This window comes from Diadema setosum, chromosome 6, assembly GCF_964275005.1.
Source record: "Diadema setosum chromosome 6, eeDiaSeto1, whole genome shotgun sequence".
Taxonomy (NCBI): domain Eukaryota; kingdom Metazoa; phylum Echinodermata; class Echinoidea; order Diadematoida; family Diadematidae; genus Diadema; species Diadema setosum.
The window spans coordinates 332526-335124 of record NC_092690.1 but is presented as its reverse complement, the minus strand read 5'-3'; the positions used below and the strand labels follow the sequence as shown (position 1 = coordinate 335124).

At 45.3% G+C, this 2599-nt stretch overlaps 1 protein-coding gene across 1 annotated transcript; it reads left to right on the top strand.

The window, feature by feature from the left end:
- The first annotated feature begins 493 nt into the window (after window positions 1–493).
- LOC140230114 (uncharacterized) lies at window positions 494–2152 on the top strand. The gene has a single exon (XM_072310312.1). The coding sequence runs from the start codon at window positions 494–496 to the stop codon at window positions 2150–2152; it is 1659 nt and encodes a 552-aa protein (XP_072166413.1).
- The last annotated feature ends 447 nt before the right edge of the window (window positions 2153–2599 follow it).

Sequence of the window (2599 nt, the reverse complement as noted above, 5' to 3'; positions counted from 1 at the left end):
ATCACGGTATTCTCAACCCCACACTACACAACTTTCTGCATTCAAGTCGCAAGATCTGTGGATCTCGTATTTTGTACTACGCCAACGCAGAATCAACGTTTCAACTTATCTTACAATGTGGTGACATTGAGCAAAACCCGGGTCCTGCCAACTCAGCTGAGAAACGCGACATCAAAAGGAATGCTTTGCTGGTCAGTACACAATGTGGACAGAGTATTTTTTCCTGTACATCTCTGCATGACCAGAATTACCTTTTGAAATGCCACCTTTCTGTCAATGATGTCAGCTTCTGGACACATAATGGAATGAATGCACATATTCCATATGGACCACTACCCGAAAAGGCATGGAATGTTGTATGGAACTGGGAATAAATGCAAATAAACGCACACATCGAGGTAAGCGAGCAGGAAAGAGGAAGCAAAGGAAGATAAGTGTCGTCATTACCCCTGAACATGATAGAAAGTTACACTTTGGCAGACAGGGAGTCAATATGCATAATTTACGTCAACCTAAACCAGCAACGATACAGGCACCGGTGTCGCCAATACTGATTGTCTTCAATGCCAGGTCACTCAATAACAAGATCGATGACCTTGAAGCCACGTTGCGATCTCAGCACAAGGATGTTCCGTTAATAGCTGTTACTGAGACATGGTTTTCCATGGACAAATCTGCATCTGCATGTGAACTCCCTGGATACAACCTGTTTCATCGAGATCGCCCCGATCGTCCTGGTGGGGGAGTTTGTTTATATGTTCGCAATGATCTATCTGCAACAGAAGTTTTCATTGATTGCGTCCCTACCTACCTTGAAGTACTGTGGATCAAACTAAAATCCTCCAGTCAGTTCCGGTTGCGCAATCACATCTACGTTGCTGTTGTGTACTCACCGCCGCGATCGGAACATAGAGAGGAGCTCTGTAACCACCTGATTGACACTGTTGATTCTATCAGAGCAATGTCAGACAGTGCTTCGTTACTCATTACCGGTGATTTCAACGATCTCGATGCGTCACCCTTGCAGCAACATACCGCACTGGTCCAGATTGTCACGAACCCAACAAGGGGAACTGCAATACTGGACAAGATCTTCACTGACATTGCCTGTGAATACCATGAACCAGTTATATGTGCTCCTATTGCCAACAGTGACCACTCACTTATTTCTCTCAAATCTATTCATGATCATGCCTGCCGCCAATCTGTTCAATTTACCTATCGACCTTACCGAGATTCCGCTGTCAGATCCTTCGGACAGTGGGTAACTGAGATGGACTGGTCAGTTATCAATACCCTACCTGATGTCGACACCAAAGTTGACTTTTTCCGACAACTTCTCTCTGACCAGTATAGATCCCATTTCCACAGAGTGACTGTCAAACGTAGAGTAGCTGATAAAGCATGGATGACCAACACCATTCGGTCCCTCATTTCAGCTCGTAATTCTGCTTTCAAGTGTGGGGACATGTCACTCTACAAGAATTTGAGAAACGATGTGCAAAGAAAAATCAAAATAGCTAAACGGCTTTTCTACTGCAAGAAAGTCCAACAATTCAAAGAGACTGAACCAGGGAAATGGCGTAAACAGATCAGAAGTCTTTCTGGCCTTAAAAAGCGACCCCAGTCTGAAATAGATCCTGATATCTCTCGTCTTATAACTGCCAATCGTTTGAACACTTACTTTGCCGACATCTGTAGACAGCTTCCCAGTTGCAACCTCTCGGAGCTACCGGCCTATCTCCCAGCTTGGCCTCCCCCAACCATAGAGCGACGAGATGTCTACAATCGACTTCGGCGTCTGAATGCATCCAAGGCTGGCCATCCATCTGACTTGCCCATACGCCTGCTGAAGGAATTTGCCTACGAATTATCAATTCCTTTGACAAATCTGTTCAACGAATGCCTTACTTCTGGGTATTTTCCTGATACCTGGAAAACAGCATCCCTATGCCCGGTGCCTAAGACAACTCCAGTTGTTGAGTTCAGTCAACTTCGTCCTATCTCGATCACTCCGATAATAGCTCGCATCTTTGAGGGTTTCCTCGCGCAATGGGTTATGTCTTATATCGCGCATGTAATAGATCCTCGTCAGGTTGGAAACATGAAAGGCAGCTCAGTATGCCATTATACAAATATCGACTGCGACTGAGGGAGATGGTAAAACTATTTGCACCGAGGTGATTTCTCAACAGTGCTATGCCCCGAGACGAAGTCGAGGGGCATAGCACTGTTGAGAAATCACCGAGGTGCAAATAGTTTTACCATCTCCCGAAAAAAAGCAGTCGATATTTGTTTTATATCCCTCCTGAGGGATTTATGCTTTCAAAGAAACATGAGAAAAAGAAGTGATGACAGTGTGCCTAGCTTACACGTGTTTCACGTACATTGCATGCATGCAGCGCTGCAAAATGTGCGATGTGAGAAATTTAGATATCGATCGCAGAATCGGCGATTGCGTGCAGATCGTGGATTCCCAAGTGCTAGATCACGCGGTACGCTCACGCTCGCGCTGCTGCTGAGTACCGTAGATCATCGCAGTGGATGCACCGCACCTACGAAATTTAACAGGCCCTATTTAAACATTAGAGATCTAACG